The sequence below is a fragment of the Caretta caretta genome, chromosome 20, assembly GCF_965140235.1.
Source record: "Caretta caretta isolate rCarCar2 chromosome 20, rCarCar1.hap1, whole genome shotgun sequence".
NCBI lineage: Eukaryota > Metazoa > Chordata > Testudines > Cheloniidae > Caretta > Caretta caretta.
Window position 1 is genome coordinate 708,933 of NC_134225.1, and position 15,192 is coordinate 724,124.

The window sequence follows — 15,192 nt, forward strand, 5'->3', positions numbered from 1 at the left end:
CAGGAGCTCACAGCCCCGCTGCCCAGAGCATTGCGCTGGCAGCCAGCTGAGGTTGCAGGGAACGGGGGACAGCTTCCCTGGCCAGGAGCTCAGGGGCCAGGCAGGAGGGTCCTGCGGGCCACAGTTTGCCCACCTCTGCTGTATCCCCTAGTCCGTGTTTTCTCTCATTCAGTTGGATTGCAAATTCTCTGGGGCAGGGATTGATTCCTGAATGATGATGATGATGATTTATTATTTTAGGTTAAGGCAGGGGTCAGCAACCTTTCAGAAGTGGTGTGCCGAGTCTTCATTTATACACTCTAATTTAAGGTTTCGCGTGCCAGTAATACATTTTAACGTTTTTAGAAGGTCTCTTTCTATAAGTCTATAATATATAACTAAACTATTGTTGTATGTAAAGTAAATAAGGTTTTTAAAATGTTTAAGAAGCTTCATTTAAAATTAAATTAAAATTCAGAGCCCCCCGGACTGGTGGCCAGGATCCAGGCAGTGTGAGTGCCACTGAAAATCAGCTTGTGTGCCGCCTTTGGCACACGTGCCATAGGTTGCCTACCCCTGGGTTAAAGGAAAACAAAACAAAAAAGGAACTAAAGTAAAATCTTCATGAGAGAGAGCACAGTGAATGTGTTCCCTGCATAACAGCCTGTATCGAACAGAACGCAACATAGCAGCTATTTCCTGTTGACTAGAAATTTAGAGATGAAGTACCCAGAAATCAGAATCCTAATGAAAGCTTCTTTGCAGGAAGAGGGTTGGTACTGAGGAGGAATATGAAGTAGGAGAGAGAAATGGTGTGGCATCCGTGGTCGAGGAGGGAAACACTAGGGATAGATGAAGTTTTTATGCAGAATTAGTACACCATGTGGGATAAACTAACAACTTTCATTGAACATGTTATTTTATTATTTCTATTACATTAGTTCTACAGGCAGAAACTGAGATCAGGGTTCCATTGTGCTGGGCACTGCCCATGCACATATTAAGAGGTGGTCCCTGCCCTGAGGAGCTTTCAATCTAAATAGAGAGACAAAGGGTGGCAGAGGGAAAGAGAAGCACAAAGAGGCAAATTTACTTGTCCAAGGTCACACAGCAGAGCTAGAAATAGAGCCCAAATCTCCTGCTTCCCAGGCCAGTGTTTTTGTCCTCTCCATATAACATTTCCTCTCCATATAACATGCTGCCTGACCACTGTCTCAGGCATGGTGAACTGTGCCAGGCCACAGATCCCTCCATCCATCTGACAGGCATTTATGAATGCATTTTAATCCCATACTGCCTTATAGAAGTGAATTCACTCTCCTTGTTTCCTGCCCCAACCCTTGCTGGAGGACCTTGTAAAAGGCTCTCTTGGGAGTCCCATTAATGCTCAGTCTGATCTGCTGGCAATGGCTCTTTTGAGCTTCTTGAGGATTGTGCTTGGACTCAGGAGCAATAAGTCAACCCCTGGATTTGAAATCTGACCTGCTGGTGCTACTATTTCTGGCATTGCTGCTAGCCCGTAGATAGAGACATGTCCCAGACATTACATTGCTACCTGAAAGAAAGGCCACTTGTCTCCATTTCACTACTTTAAAATAATTTTCAATGAGTTAGACTTTTCAACACAACATTTGTATTGCAGCAGCACCTACAGGTGCCAGCTGAGTTCATGACCCCGTTGTGCTCGGTGCTGCACAGAAATGTGGTGAGAGATAATCCATGTCCTTAAGAACTATAGTCTAAATAGACCAACAAAGGGTGGGAGGAAAAAAAAATTAAAATCAAACTTTCTGAATAGGTATGATGTGCTGTTACAAGTAATATTTAAGATTCCAACAACTGAAAGAGATTGGGGGAGGCAATAATTTATTTCTTTTTCAGTTTATTGTGTAATTTGCTAGCTAACAACAACAAAAAAGGCTCCATTGGTGATGACCGCTGTACTTACAAATAAATTTCCACCTCTCTCCTGTTAACACAAGTTAATGTTCTTGAGATGGACATTACTGTGTGGTGAAGTAGTTCTCTGTATGACAGCTTGGTGTGCCTGTGAAACTGGTGTGCTTGGAAACTGGGCTTCATTGGCAAGGCATGTCCATAAATAATATATTAGGTTTGAAATTGGGTTGTGGAATCTATTTTGAAGATGCACTGAATTATACATAGACAAATAAATTCCATAACTCTTAGAATCCTGGGGAGTGAAAGCTTGTCCTTGGATTGCAGCATATACTATGCTTTATACCTTTCTTCCAAGGATCTGGGTGTCTTGTAAACACTGAGCTGCCTTAGGTCTGTGAAGAGGGAAGGATTGTGTCAGTTTTATAACTGGGCAAAGTGAGTCACAGAGAAGCTCAGTGACCGAGTCAAAATCTCATTGGCCATGTTGGGAGTAGAAGCATACAAATCCCAATCTATTGATCCCACTCCTCTCATTTGAGGCAAACCCAAGATTGAGAAGTTGGCACTAAGATGACAGGCCACTGAGAACAGGCACAGACTTACCCCCAGAGGACTTGGGGTCAAATCCTGCCAAGTGCTGAGAACCTCCTGATTGGGGCTGAGTCCCTTCAACTCACAATGAAGTCAGTGGGTGCTCAACACCTTAGAGGTTTAAGGTGAAATCCTAGCCCTACTAAGTCATGGGAATTTTGCCAGTCTTCAATAGAGCCAGGATTTCACCTTTGATCCTTTAGCCAGGAGGTACCTGAACTTGGGGACCTCCTTCAAAAGGGGACTTGGGTGCCAAGGCCCTGACCCTGCAAATGCCCATGCTTATCTTCACTCATGTGAGTAGTCCTATGGAATTCAGTGATAAGTAGCTGAGTTTTTGCAGGACAGGGCCTGAGGGTGCTTGGCAGTGGCAGCTGGCAGTATTTATTAGCGCTGGCGAAAGGTGTCTTTCACACACTGGGAGCTCTCCTTTGATTCATTACTTTTATAATACAGTTATCAGTGTTTATTTTTCTCTCTCTAAACTGGCTGTGATTCAGAGAGGTATCATGTCTGAGAAACAAAGCCATGCTGGTATCTTTTAGAGCAGTGGTTCTCAACTGTGGTCCACCGCTTGTTCAGGGAAAGCCCCTGGTGCGCCGGGCCAGTTTCTTTACCTGCCGCGTCCGCAGGTTCGGCCGATTGCAGCTCCCACTGGCTGCAGTTTGCCACTCCAGGCCAATGGGGGCTGCGGGAAGGGCGGCCAGCACATCCCTCGGCCCACGCCGCTTCCAGCAGCTCCAATTGGCCGGGCACAGCAAACCGCGACCAGTGGGAGCCGCGATTGGCCGAACCAGCAGATGCAGCAGGTAAACAAACCAGCCCGGCACACCAGGGGCTTTCCCTGAGCAAGTGGTGGACCACAGTTGAGAACCACTGTTTTAGAGAAACCCCTCCTCTTCTGCTACCCCACCTAACATTTATTCCTGTGCATTGTGGAGTTTTTAAAAACAGGCCTTCAAAAAACAGTTTAGCCCTGTGTCTCCATTTAATTTAATTTTATACCTATTAGGGTTGGGTTTAGAGGTGCTCAGGAATTTTTCAGTGAAATGCATTTTCTGTTGGAAATTGCTAATTTGTCAAAACAGAAACTGTGGGAAAGGGACAATTTTGACAAATTTCCCATATCAAAAATTTTTTTTTGAAATCACCAAAAGATCCTGTTTCAACACTTTAAAAATATTTTTTTTGTTCAAACTGACTTCATTTCAAAATTTGTTAATTTATAGTAAACAAACAATATATATCCAAAATGTTTTCAGATTTTAGGTTCGTGAAAATATTTGAGATTTTGACTTTTCATCTCAATTTGGGATGGGAATTTTTTTGGGTTGAAATCTTGAAAATTCTCATGGGTGGGAAAGCTGAGACCTTCCTGCGGGGGCAGATTATCCCACATGCCTACTGTGGGGTTTCTTGCACCTTCCTGTGAAGCATCTAGTGCTAGTCTCTGAAATTCCTATGTACTTGAGGTAAAAGGGCTGGATTTTAAATTGGAATAATCTCCAAGGCGTATGTGGGGTGGGTTGGGGATTTTAGCAACCAGGTCTATTCAGTTTTGGGTATCTCCACTGGGACCAACGATAGTATTGATTAGATCCAGTTGTCTTGACGGGTGGATGCTAGAAGTTATTCTTTGTGGATTGTGGTGGAATTGGGGGAAAAATGGCCAAGGTATTAGTGTGCCAAATTACTGTGGATATTTTATGACACCATTTTAAGATTGGCATCAAGTTGCAGTTTGTAAAAATAATAAAAAAACAAAGAAAACTTTATGCTCTTCAGGGCAGAGATCATGTCTACTTCTGTCTGTGCAGTGCCTAGCACAACTGAGCCCGGCTCCTGACTGCATCTTCTGAGCACCACCACTATAGAAGTCTCTAATAATAATAATAGTGAATGGATTGGCTCTTTTCTTGAACAAAACAAAATGAATTTAGTACTTCTCCAGACCCTGGTGGACAAATATAAATGTTAAGTAATACTAAAAATATCACAAAAACATCTTCCCCAACTGACCTTAATTGCCATCATCACTACTAGTTATGAGATTGCTCTATAGAAGAGAGATGTCTGTATATGTAGATAGTTAATAGACAGTGATACATATGGCACTTTATAAGTTAGTAGGTTCAAAGTTTAGTCTAATGGAAATCCAATAGGATTTAAGGTCAAAAGTCACGTAGTAGCTTTTGAAAATTTAACTCTTTAGTTTTAGAGAGTAACTTAAACAACAACCCAGACCTGACCTTTCTAAGGATATGTCTACACTACGAAATTAGGTAGATTTTATAGAAGTCGATTTTTAGAAATTGATTTTATACAGTTGATTGCGTATGTCCACACTAAGTGCATTAAGTCAGCGGAGTGCATCCTCACTACCGTGGCTAGCATCGACTTACGGAGCAGGCACTGTGGGTAGCTATCCCACAATTCCCGCAGTCTCTGCCGCCCATTGGAATTTTGGGTTAAGCTCCCAATGCCTGATGGGGCATAAACATTGTCGCGGGTGATTTTGGGTACATGTCGTCAGTCACCCCTCCCTCAACGAAAGCAACGGCAGATAATTGTTTTGCGCCTTTTTCCGTGCAGATGCCATATCACGGCAAGCATGGAGCCCGCTCAGCTCAGCTCACCGTCACCACTGCTGTTTGTGTCCTGGGTACTGCTGTCAGTAGATGATGCAGTACAACTGCTAACCATCATCATCCACCACTTCTGCTGAACTCTGCTCTCCTGCTCTTGTAAATGAGCTCAGTCTCAATAGCAAATTTCTCCATGTTGTAGTCATCCACTGCTTCCACTGCAACTCTGCTCTCCTGTTGCCATGAATCCACCTTGCAGGACCTCTCGTCGTTCTGTATAAATATCTATTCTCGTGGCATCCATCGTCATCCACCGCTTCTGCTGCAACTCTGCTCTCCTGCAGATGCCATACCACGGCAAGCATGGAGCCCGCTCAGCTCACTGCTGCTGTTGTGAGCATTGTAAACACCTTGCGCATTATCCTGGAGTATATGCAGAACCGGCCTAAGAGACGCCAGCATGAGGACGATTTTGATGAGGATGTGGACACAGATGTTCCTGAAAGCACGGGCTGTGGCAATTGGGAAATCGTGGTGGCAGTGGGGCTGGTTGACACAGTGGAACGCCAATTCTGGGCCCGGCAAACAAGCACAGACTGGTGGGACCGCATAGTGTTGCAGGTATGGGATGATGCACAGTGGCTGCAAAACTTTCGCATGCTAAGGCCACTTTCCTGGAACACTGTGAGTTACTTTCCCCTGCCCAAGATGAGAGCTGACCTGACAGTTGAGAAGCGAGTGGCGATAGCCCTGTGGAAGCTTGCTACGCCTGACTGCTACCGGTCAGTCAGGAATCAATTTGGAGTGGGCAAATCTACTGTGGGGGCTGCTGTCATCCAAGTAGCCAGTGCAATCATTGGCGTTCTGTTATTAAGGGTAGTGACTCTGGGAAATGTGCAGGTCATAGTCGATGGCTTTGCTGCAATGGGTTTCCTTAACTGTGGTGGGGTGATAGATGGAACACATATCCCTATCTTGGCACCGGACCACCTTCCCAACCAGTATGTAAACCACAAGGGGTACTTCTCAATGGTGCTGCAAGCGCTGGTGGATCACAAGGGACGTTTCACTAACATCAACGTGGGATGGCTGGGAAAGGTGCATGACACTTGCATCTTTAGGAACTCTGGGCCCTTCGAGCAGCTGCAAGAAGGGACTTACTTCCCAGACCAGAAAATTACCATTGTGGATGTTGACATGCCAATAGTTATCCTTGGGGACCCAGCTTACCCCTGGCTCCTATGGCTTATGAAGCCGTACACAGGCAGCCTGGACAGTAGTAAGGAGCAGTTCAACTATAGGCTGAGCAAGTGCAGAATGGTGGTAGAATGTGCCTTTGGATGTTTAAAAGCTCACTGGCGCTGTTTGCTGACGAGGTCAGACCTCAGCACAACCAACATTCCCATTGTTATTTCTGCTTGCTGTGTGCTCCGTAATATCTGTGAGAGTAAGGGGAAGATGTTTATGGCGGGGTGGGAGGTTGAGGCAAATCGCTGGCATCTGATTTTGAGCACCCAGACACCAGGGTGATTAGAAGAGCACAGCAAGGCGCGCTGCGCATCAGAGAGGCTTTGAAAACCAGTTTCATAACTGGCCAGACTTCAGTGTGACAGTTGTGTGTATTTCTCCTTGATGCAAACCCGCCCCCTTCGTTGATTTTAATTCCCTGTAGGCCAACCACCCTCCCCCCTTTGAAATAAAGTAACTGTTGTTTTGAAACCATGCATTCTTTCTTTATTAATTAAAAAAAAGGAAGATAACTGACAAGGTAGCCTGGGTGGGGTGGGGTGGGGTGGAGGAGGAGGGAAGGACAAAGCCAAATTGCTTATTATAGCCACTCTACAAATCAAACTGTCTGAATGACAGCCTTCTGTTGCTTGGGCCACCCTGTGGAGTGGAGTGGCTGAGTGCCCGGCACCTCTCCCCCTCACCCCCCGTGTTCTTGAGCATCTGGGTGAGGAGGACGTCTTACCAGAAGTCTTTAAAATTGAGAATGGGTGTCTTTCTGAAAGATCTAGGTCATCCAGAAGTCACTAGCTGAAGTTCTATGGCCACTGTTATGCTGGAGGTCAGACTAGATTATCATCCTAGTATCTTCTAACTCCCAAATCCATCAGTGAATCATAGAAATGTAGAACTGGAAGGGACCTTGATAGGTCATCTAGTCCAGTCCTCTGCACTGAGGCAGGACTAAATATTATCTAGACTATCCCTGACAGGTGTTTTAATCTGTTCTTAAAAACCCCCAGTGACAGAGGTTCCAGAACCTCCCTAAGTAATTTGTTCCAGTGCTTACTTATCCTTACAGTTAGGAAGTTTTTCCTAATGTCCGACCTAAATTTCCCCTGCTGCAATTTAAGCCCATTGCTGCTTGTCCTGCCCTCAGTGGTTAAGGAGAACAGTTGATCACCCTCCTCGTTATAACAACCTCTTACGTACTTGAAGGCAGTTATCTTGTAACCGGCAGTCTCCGCTTCTCCAGACTAAACAAACCCAGTTTTTTCAATCTTTCTACATAGGTCATGTTTTCTAGACCTTTAATCATTTTTTGTTGCTCTCATCTGGACTTTCTCCAGTTTTTCCACAACTTTCCGGAAGTGTGGTGCCCAGAACTGGACACAGTATTCCAGTTGAGGCCTTATCAGTGCTGAGTAGAAGAATTACTTCTTGTGTCTTTCTTACAATACACCTGCTAAAACATTACAGAATGATGCTTGCTTTTTTTGCAATATTACATAGAATCATAGAATATCAGGGTTGGAAGGGACCTCAGGAGATCATCTAGTCCAACCCCCTACTCAAAGCAGGACCAATCCCCATCTAAATCATCCCAGCCAGAGCTTTGTCAAACCTGACCTTAAAAATATCTAAGGAAGGAGATTCCACCACCTCCCTAGGTAACGCATTCCAGTGTTTCACCACCCTCCTAGTGAAAAAGTGTTTCCTAATATCCAACCTAAACCTCCCCCACTGCAACTTGAGACCATTACTCCTTGTTCTGTCATCAGCTACCACTGAGAACAATCTAGATCTGTCCTCTTTGGAACCCCCTTTCACATAGTTGAAAGCCCCTATCAAATCCCCCCTCATTCTTCTCTTTCGCAGACTAAACAATCCCAGTTCCCTCAGCCTCTCCTCATAACTCATGTGTTCCAGTCCCCTAACCATTTTTGTTGCCTTCCGCTGGACGTTTTCCAATTTTTCCACATCCTTCTTGTAGTGTGAGGCCCAAAACTGGACACAGTACTCCAGATGAGGCCTCACCAATGTCGAATAGAGGGGAACGATCATGTCCCTCGATCTGCTGGCAATGTCCCTATGTATACATCCCAAAATGCCATTGGCCTTCTTGGCAACAAGGGCACACTGCTGACTCATATCCAGCTTCTCGTCCACTGTAACCCCTAGATCCTTTTCTGCAGAACTGCTGCCGAGCCATTCGGTCCCTAGTCTGTAGCGGTGCATTGGATTCTTCCGTCCTAAGTGCAGGACTCTGCACTTGTCCTTGTTGAACCTCATCAAATTTCTTTTGGCCCCGTCCTCCAATTTGTCTAGGTCCCTCTGTATCCTATCCCTTCCCTCCAGCGTATCTACCTCTCCTCCCAGGTTAGTGTCATCTGCAAACTTGCTGAGGGTGCAATCCACACCATCCTCCAGATCATTTATGAAGATATTGAACAAAACCGGCCCGAGGACCGACCCTTTGGGCACTCCACTTGATACCGGCTGCCAACTAGACATGGAGCCATTGATCACTACCCGTTGAGCCCAACAATCTAGCCAGCTTTCTATCCATCTTATAGTCCATTCATCCAGCCCATACTTCTTTAACTTGCTGGCAAGAATACTGTGGGAGACCGTGTCAAAAGCTTTGCTGAAGTCAAGGAACAACATGTCCACTGCTTTCCCCTCATCCACAGAGCCAGTTATCTCATCGTAGAAGGCAATTAGATTAGTCAGGCATGACTTGCCCTTGGTGAATCCATGCTGACTGTTTCTGCTCACTTTCCTCTCCTCTAAGTGCTTCAGAATTGATTCCTTGAGGACCTGCTCCATGATTTTTCCAGGGACTGAGGAGAGGCTGACTGGCCTGTAGTTCCCAGGATCCTTCTTCTTCCCTTTTTTAAAGATGGGCACTACATTAGCCTTTTTCCAGTCATCCGGGACTTCCGTGGATCGCCATGAGTTTTCAAAGATAATGGCCAATGGCTCTGCAATCACATCTGCCAACTCCTTTAGCACTCTTGGATGCAGCGCCTCCGTCCCCATGGACTTGTGTTCGTCCAGCTTTTCTAAATAGTCCTGAACCACTTCTTTCTCCACAGAGGGCTGGTCACCTCCTCCCCAGGCTGTGCTGCCCAGTGCAGTAGTCTGGGAGCTGACCTTGTTTGTGAAGACAGAGGCAAAAAAAGCATTGGAGTACGTGTGGCACCTTAGAGACTAACCAATTTATTTGAGCATAAGCTTTCGTGAGCTACAGCTCACTTCATCGGATGCATACTGTGGAAAGTACACAAGATCTTTTTATACACACAAAGCATGAAAAAAATGCGTGTTTACCACTACAAAAGGTTTTCTCTCCCCCCACCCCACTCTCCTGTTGGTAATAGCTTATCTAAAGTGATCACTCTCCTTACAATGTTTGTATGATAATCAAGGTGGGCCATTTCCAGCACAAATCCAGGTTTTCTCCTCCCCCCCCCCGACACACACAAACCCACTCTCCTGTTGGTAATAGCTTATCTAAAGTGATCACTCTCCTTACAATGTGTATGATAATCAAGATGGGCCATTTCCAGCACAAATCCAGCCACACTATCAGAGGCTCGTTCACCTGCACATCCACCAATGTGATATATGCCATCATGTGCCAGCAATGCCCCTCTGCCATGTACATTGGTCAAACTGGACAGTCTCTACGTAAAAGAATAAATGGACACAAATCAGATGTCAAGAATTATAACATTCATAAACCAGTCGGAGAACACTTCAATCTCTCTGGTCACGCGATTATAGACATGAAAGTTGCGATATTACAACAAAAAAACTTCAAAACCAGACTCCAGGGAGAGACTGTTGAATTGGAATTCATTTGCAAATTGGATACAATTAACTTAGGCTTGAATAGAGACTGGGAGTGGCTAAGTCATTATGCAAGGTAACCTATTTCCCCTTGTTTTTTCCTACCCGCGTTCCCCCCCCCCAGTTCCTCAGACGTTCTTGTTAAACCCTGGATTTGTGCTGGAAATGGCCCACCTTGATTATCATACAAACATTGTAAGGAGAGTGATCACTTTAGGTAAGCTATTACCAGCAGGAGAGTGGGGAGGGGGGAGAGAAAACCTTTTGTAGTGGTAAATACCCATTTTTTCATGCTTTAAAAAGATCTTGTGTACTTTGCACAGTATGCATCCGATGAAGTGAGCTGTAGCTCACAAAAGCTTATGCTCAAATAAATTGGTTAGTCTCTAAGGTGCCACAAGTACTCCTTTTCTTTTTGCGAATACAGACTAACACGGCTGTTACTCTGAAAAAAAGCATTGAGTACATTAGCTTTTTCCACATCCTCTGTCACTAGGTTGCCTCCCTCATTCAGTAGGGGGCCCACACTTTCCTTGACTTTCTTCTTGTTGCTAACATACCTGAAGAAACCCTTCTTGTTACTCTTAACATCTCTTGCTAGCTGCAACTCCAGGTGTGATTTGGCCTTCCTGATTTCACTCCTGCATCCCTGAGCAATTTTTTTATACTCTTCCCTGGTCATTTGTCCAATCTTCCAGTTCTTGCAAGCTTCTTTTTTGTGTTCGAGATCAGCAAGGATTTCACTGTTAAGCCAAGCTGGTCGTCTGCCATATTTACTATTCTTTCTACACATCGGGATGGTTTGTCCCTGTAAGCTCAATAAGGATTCTTTAAAATACAGCCAGCTCTCCTGGGCTCCTTTCCTCCTCATGTTGTTCTCCCAGGGGATCTTGCCCATCAGTTCCCTGAGGGAGTCAAAGTCTGCTTTTCTGAAGTCCAGGGTCCGTATTCTGCTGCTCTCCTTTCTTCCCTGTGTCAGGATCCTGAACTCAACCATCTCATGGTCACTGCCTCCCAGGTTCCCATCCACTTTAGCTTCCCCTACTAATTCTTCCCGGTTTGTGAGCAGCATGTCAAGAAGAGCTCTGCCCCTAGTTGGTTCCTCCAGCACTTGCACCAGGAAATTGTCCCCTACCCTTTCCAAAAACTTCCTGGATTGTGTGTGCACCGCTGTATTGCTCTCCCAGCAGATATCAGGGTGATTGAAGTCTCCCATGAGAACCAGGGCCTGCGATCTAGTAACTTCTGTGAGTTGCCGGAAGAAAGCCTCGTCCACCTCATCCCCCTGGTCCGGTGGTCTATAGCAGACTCCCACCACGACATCACCCTTGTTACTCACGCTTCTAAACTTAATCCAGAGACTCTCAAGTTTTTCTGCAGTTTCAAACTGGAGCTCTGAGCAGTCATACTGCTCCCTTACATACAGTGCAACTTCCCCACCTTTTCTGCCCTGCCTGTGCTTCCTGAACAGTTTATACCCATCCATGACAGTACTCCAGTCATGTGAGTTATCCCACCAAGTCTCTGTTATTCCAATCACATCATAATTCCTTGACTGTGCCAGGACTTCCAGTTCTCCCTGCTTGTTTCCCAGGCTTCTTGCATTTGTGTATAGGCACTTGAGATAACTTGCTGATTGTCCCTCTTTCTCAGTGTGAGGCAGGACCCCTTCCCTCTCGCGTGCTCCTGCTTGTGCTTCCTCCTGGTATCCCACTTCCCCACTTATCTCAGGGCTTTGGTCTCCTTCCCCCGGTGAATCTAGTTTAAAGCCCTCCTCACTAGGTTAGCCAGCCTGCTTGCGAAGATGCTCTTCCCTCTCTTCGTTGTTGTCTTATATTTAGTTTTGTGATCCACTATAACTAAGGCTGGGATTCTTTCATGGAGGTTGTGGAAGTCACAGATTCCGTGACTTTCCATGACTTCTGCAGCAGCTGGTGCAGCTGACTTCAGGGCAGCTGGAGTAAAGATTTAGTCATGGGTATTTCTGGTAAAAGTCATGGACAAATCATGGGCCGTGAATTTTTATTTATTGCCTGTGACTTGTCCGTGACTTTTACCAAAAATACCCGTGTATAAATCTTAACCTTAATTATAACCCCCAGATCCTTTTGTGCAGTACTCCTTGCTAGACAGTCATTTCCCATTTTGTATGTGTGCAATTGATTATTCTTTCCTAAGTGTAGTACTTTGCATTTGACTTATTGAATTTAATCCTATTTATTTCAGATTATTTCTCTGATTTGTCAGAATCACTTTGAATTCTAATCCTGTTTTCCAAAATGCTTGCAACCCATACCACTTATAGTCCATAAACTCTATAAGTGTTCTCTCTATGATATTATCCAAATCATTTATGAAGATTTTGAATAAAAATGGACCCAGAACAGATCCCTGTGCTACCCCATTCCATGTGCCCTTCCAGGTTGACTATGAACCATTGGTAACTACTCTGAGTATAGTTTTGCACCCAGTTGTGCCTCCATCTTATAGTAGGTTTGTCTCTAGGCTATATTTCCCTAGTTTGTTTATGAGAAGGTTACCTAAGACAGTATCAAAAGCCTTACTTAAAGTCAAAATATATCACATCTGCCTCCCCCGCTTCCCCCCACCCGAAAAAAAGTTTGTTACCCTGTCAAAGAAAGATATTAGGTTGGTTTGACATGATTTGTTCTTGACAAATCCATGTTGACTGTTCCTTTTCACCTTATTATCTTCTAGGTGCTTGTAAATTGATTGTTTGATTATTTGCTCCATTATCTTTCCAGGTATTGAAGTTAAGCTGACTGGTCTATAATTCCCTGTGCTGTCCTTATTCCCCTTTTTGTAGATAGGTACTATATTTGCCCTTTTCCAGCCCTCTGGGATCTCTTCCATCCTTCACGATTTCTCAGAGATAATCACTAATGGTTCAGAGATCTCTTCAGACAGTTCCTTAAGTATTCTAGGATGCATTTCATCAGGCCCTGCCAGCGGGAAGACATCTACCTTTTCTAAGGCTATGTCTACACAGCACTTTTGTTGGTAAAACTTTTGTCAGGCAGGGATGTGAAAAAAACACATCCCTGACAGACATAGGTTACACTGACAAAAGTGCCAGTGTGTAAAGCGCTAGGTTGGTGGGAGATGCTCTCCTGCCTACATAGCAACTGCTGCTCATTGGGGGTGCACTAATTATGTCGATGGGAGAGCTCTCTCCTGTCGGCATAGAGTGGCCACACGGGAGCTATTACAGCGGCGCAGGTGCATCGGTACAACCACTGTGCTACTGTAAGGTCTCTCGTGTAGACATAGCCTAAGTAATTCATAACTTGTTCTACCCCTGTTTTAGCTTCAGATCCTACCCCATGTACACTGATGTTCACTGTGTTGGTCATCCAGTCACTGCTAGCCATTTTGCTGGAACAAACAAAGGCATTTGACACTTCGGCCATTGCTGCACTTTCTGTTGTCTTTTCCTCCTCCATGAGTAATGAGTCTACCCTGCCCTTGAATGTATGTATATCTGGTTAGAACCAGTGTTAATATAAAGGGATGAATCCCGCTCATTTTACTCTCTGAAGTTTTGCATGATAATACGAGAAGCAGGATTTGTGGGAAAGGTGAGAAACTGGGAGAGTTTTTCAACCAAGTATGAAAAGCACAGTTCTGCTTTCTAGATAGGCCAGGGGAGGGATTCCATTGGCCTTTGTCAGTTAGTATGTGCACACCAGCTGCACATGGGACACAGTGAGGGAGATTTTGACAGGCACAAATTGGGGTAGGTGCCCCACTCCCATTGACTTTCAATGAGTACTGGCACCTAATTTCCTTTTCTGACTTTGCAGAGCTCCTTCCAATACTGTTAATAAAGCAATCCAATTTTTCTTAGTGTAGCACTGAGCCCCAGGTCCAAAGTGTAAGTGTGCATACATGGTGCATGTTTTGTACAAGCGCATGCCATGTGTGCACTGCTGTTTTTGGGAGCCACAATACTTATACAGCTCCACTCCAGTCTGGCTTGCCCACACTTTCCAGCCATGAGGCATGAGCCCTGTATGTCTACACTGCAGCTGAGAGCATGCCTCCCAACCTGTGTAAACAGACACATGCTAGCTCTGCTCAAACTACCATGCTAAAAATAGCAATGTGGATATTGCAGCATGGGCTAGCTGCTGAATTATAACCTACCCCCACCTATCCCCTAGTCTGTACTTGGGTGGCTAGCCCATGCCTTGGCTTCCACACTGTTTTTAGTGCACTAGCTTGAGCAGAACAAATGCGTGTCTGTTTACCCAACCTGGAAGGCATGCTCCGGCTGCAGTGTAGACATATCCCAAGAGGCTCCACTTCTTGCACCACCAGCAGCACTGTTATGGGGAGGAAAGGCAGTGAAATCTGTGTGGGCGTTGTGGGGGGGGCATGCACGTTTGTTACGTTGCTATGGGGATGGCCAGGACCCGTTCATCATGATGGAGGGATGGGATTTGTCTTGATGTGGAAGGGGAGGTTAGGGATACCTTTGAGGTAAAGTTTGGTTTGTTCAGCCATCTTGATGTCTGTGAAGGTGAAAGCCACACCTGGCCAGAAAGGGCTAGAAAATGTAGCTCCCTTCCTGTCAGAGGGTGACAGCCTCAGAAGGAGAATGTTCGTTCTGATCTGGGAACTGATTGGGAGATCTCCTTGGAAGTGAAATATTATAGGGTTATGAAGGGTTTGGGTTGGTAGGAGGTCCTGTTTGGGTTGGTCTGGTGGTGCTGGGATTAGGTTGGTCTGTTTAGTGTGGTGTGGGAAGGTTAATGCAATTGAAGATGAATTTTGCAACCTGCCCTGGAGGTCCCTATTTCGGTGCCCAGATTCATCTCTTTAATGGTTGTACTTAAGGTGGCTGAAAAGGTAGCATGGTGCAGGGCCACTTAGGCAGAACTGCAGGTTCTTAATGTGTAGATGAGACAATGGTATTTGGAGGAGGGATTTAAGCTTATTAGGAACTGAGGAACCTTTCTGGAAAGGAGGAGCTTATGCAGGAAGGATGGCCTCCACCTATACCAAAATGGAACCAAATTGCTGGCATATA

The 15,192-nt window shown here is 45.2% G+C and overlaps 2 protein-coding genes across 4 annotated transcripts in view; both read left to right on the forward strand.

The window, feature by feature from the left end:
- Positions 1-6,776, forward strand: part of LOC125627509 (uncharacterized) — a 44,345-nt gene extending 37,569 nt beyond the window's left edge. For all 3 annotated transcript variants that reach the window (XM_075121581.1, XM_075121580.1, XM_075121582.1), the window contains one exon: positions 5,065-6,776. In XM_075121581.1, the coding sequence (XP_074977682.1) occupies positions 5,421-6,587 (1,167 nt within the window). In that variant the 5' untranslated portion in view covers positions 5,065-5,420 and the 3' untranslated portion in view covers positions 6,588-6,776. The remainder of the gene's footprint in view (positions 1-5,064) is intronic.
- SCN8A (sodium voltage-gated channel alpha subunit 8) overlaps positions 1-15,192 on the forward strand; it is a 164,172-nt gene that overhangs the window by 21,386 nt on the left and 127,594 nt on the right. The gene's annotated exons all lie outside the window — the stretch shown is intronic.